Here is a 3230-nt window from a genome sequence, read left to right as displayed (position 1 = left end):
AGCCTGCTTTGTCTCTGTCTGCATACCCTCTTCATGGACCTGGCTCTCCATCCCACACCCTGTTCTGCCTCGGCTCGGCCTCCTTCCTGGACTTTTCTAGCCATGTTAGGAGTCTCTGAAGGGAACTATGTTACAGTCACCAAGTTCCAATGATTAACACCAGAGGGCACTCCATCACAGACTGTTGTTACTCCCTCAAGGACTTCATCTCCCATCATCCTCTGCCTGGTTTCATTGTCACTGATTGCTGTCAGCTGTGTCCTGTTTTCTCATTATCTCTGTCTATAAAAGCCAGGATTCACTCACTCACTCACTTTTTTGTTAGGTCTTGTACATGTTATACTCAAGTCAAGCTTTATTTATAAAGCACTTTCTAGACCACAAAAAAAGTAGAAACCAAAGTGCAAATAACGTTTTAGCACACTCTGAAATACATGAAGTGTAGGAGAAGTTTTACAAACAGAGGAAGGTCATTCCAAAGCTATGGTGCAGCAACAGAAAAGGCTCGATCACCTTTGTGTTTTAAGTGAGATTGAGGAACCATCAGATGTAATTGATCATTTAAACACAAAGACTTATTGGATTTCTGAAAACTGATTAGATCAGAAATATACCGTGGTGCTAAACCATGCAAAGCTTTAAAAACATATAACAGTACTTGTCAAGTGTCAAGCTGCTATTCATAATGGTTAAGATGCTTGTACCAATTGTATTAACCACTTCTTGACCTAGTGGGCTTCATGCACGCAATTATTTCTTTGAGGTGTGGAAGAGAGGCAGGCGTAAAACAAGTCAATTATAGCCTGTTCTACTGTGTCTTGTGTTAGTATCTCTGCCTACTATTTGAATATTTGCTCATGTCTGGAACCCAGGCTGTTGGACTGTTAGCTGGTTTTAAAGTTTGCTTGTTTTTAACTATGCTTGTGGATTAACATTCAATAAATACTGCATGTGGATCCTCAGCCTTCGTGTCTCAGAGCAGTGCGTAACAACTGTGCTTTAGAAACACAGATTGCAGTCTAGGAAGTATGACTAAAATACAAATTTTATCTACAGCTTTTATCTCTTCTTGGTTCAGGAATAATTTCATAATTGTTGGTTCTGAAAGCCAAGTATTGTGCAGATACGTGTAGATACAGATACCGTAAAGTTAGTATGTGGATCCTGTTTCTACCTTTCCTGTAGCTCAGTGGTTAGAGCATGGCACTAGCAATGCCAAGGTCATGGCCTCGATCCCAGGGATTGCACATACTCAGATACAAATGCATAATATAATGCAATGTAAGTCGCTTTGGATAAAAGCGTCTGCCAAATGCATAAATGTAAACAATAAAATAATGTTTCCAGATTGTTGCAGGAAGGTTGTTTTTTAAATAGCATAAAATTAGCTTATGCAGAATGTTCCCTAATGGTTATTTTTAGATTATTATATTTATAAACAAACTACCTTTCAATTAAACTTTGCAGATGTTTTTGTATAATGACCTGTACACAGCTCTGAAATTATTTTATTTCAGCATTTAATAAAATGTAGTAATCTTGAAAGATTTTCAGAGCAGAGTGATTAATTTGATTTAGTTCTCATTGTTCATTGGCTACACGTCTTTAATGAAACAAGGAAGAGCTATTCATGTCCTCTGAATGGGTGAAACCCTCAGGCACATTTCACACACAAAGGATTCCAGTAATAGATTTTTTTTCCTTGTCCTCTTTTAGTTTATCCAATCACAAGATTTATTCACAAGTTAACATGACCATTTGCCCATGTTCAATATTGCAACATTGCTGCAGCAAAGCAAATAAACCAATGTAACTGATATTCTTTACCTCAGAATTCAGGTTTAATTTACAGCCCTCTGTTGAGTACCAGAATAAAATTGGGATGTCATTCCAATTTAGGTTTTATCTTTTGTTGCTTAGGCAAACAAGGAGATCTATCATGTCCGTGATAATCAATGTGGTTGTGTAATTCTCAAGCCTCACCGGATTTGTACGGTCTAACTCTAGGTACGCAGACCCCTTTCTATAAATACATACTGTTTTCTAAATTTACAGTTTTTCTCTAAAGAAATATCACTCAAAGCATGAAAGAGAAATGGGCCCAACATCTCTACTTCCCTGTTTTGGATACTCTATTGGGTGAGTGTCGGTCCTGGTTTTCCCACCCAGACCATGGAGATAGCAAAGAGAGTGGATGTAGTGCTAAAATGTGACCCAGAAGGTGCACAGTGTCTTTTAAATAAATAACCCTCTCTATCAACCCAAAATTGGCCTTTGCCGAGATGAATTTACTAAAGCTGAACTCACCTCACACATCTCCTGACTTCGTGAAGGAGGCACTCTCAACTTGATTTTACCCAAACTTAGAAAAACGTTTCAAGTTGGCACTGACATTACCGATTATTTTTTTATTATTTATATTGGCTGCCAGGCCAAATCACGCATACAGTATGCTTTCTTTTGCTGAAATTAACAGTAGTTTGTGAACATATAGCCGCATTAATAAGTTAATTGAGCTGTTGTTGAGCGGCATGTTGGTTGAAACATGGTTATAGATGGTACGTAATCTATTTAAATACTTAAAGGAAAAATGCATATCGTAGCCTTACCCTGGAGTTGGTTCACCCTCTGCCTATGATTTTGAGAATATACTGAGATTGTTTTTGTTTATCTGTTTTCTAGAAACCATCTTTATGAGCTTTATTGTATTCAGATTGTACAGTGAAGATGAAGACCGGAGCTGAAACACTTCCTAAAAACTCAGATAATAAAACACTAATGCATTCAGTTTGTTTGAGTTTGTATTAATCCATTCAATCCAGCTTCACATTGAGCTGATGGATATATTCATGTAGGCTAGGCTACTGATGATTTTTAGCGACATTTAGGATACTTTTTCAATTCTGCTTTCGCTTTTTCTGTTAATCGTAATATTTTATCGTATATCCTTATTTTGCAATAAAACTCCCTATTGATCCGGATTGTTATGATGGACAGAAATGCTCACCTGGAAACACTATACTGGGAGAAAGATGTGTGCTAGTGTAGTGTAAAAAACTATAAGCTGACTACGCCACCTCCTTATTTAAGGCAGGAGATGCCCTCCACAAATCACAATACTGGATTCTAAACAGTAAACGTAGTTTGTCAAATATCACAATTTTATTATTCACAGATATCAAAAATTAAAAAAAAAGAAAATAAAAACATTTTAATAAAATCCACAGAAG

General features: G+C 36.9%; 1 protein-coding gene across 1 annotated transcript in view; it reads left to right on the top strand.

Moving 5' to 3' along the window:
* Window positions 1-2697, top strand: part of LOC125279674 (transmembrane protease serine 2-like) — a 6241-nt gene extending 3544 nt beyond the window's left edge. Inside the window, exon 4 of the mRNA XM_048209643.1 lies at window positions 2683-2697. Within this exon, the coding sequence (XP_048065600.1) occupies window positions 2683-2697 (15 nt within the window). The remainder of the gene's footprint in view (window positions 1-2682) is intronic.
* Window positions 2698-3230: the final 533 nt, after the last annotated feature.

Source organism: Megalobrama amblycephala, linkage group LG1, assembly GCF_018812025.1.
Source record: "Megalobrama amblycephala isolate DHTTF-2021 linkage group LG1, ASM1881202v1, whole genome shotgun sequence".
Taxonomy (NCBI): domain Eukaryota; kingdom Metazoa; phylum Chordata; class Actinopteri; order Cypriniformes; family Xenocyprididae; genus Megalobrama; species Megalobrama amblycephala.
This window is presented reverse-complemented; position numbering and strand designations above follow the sequence as displayed.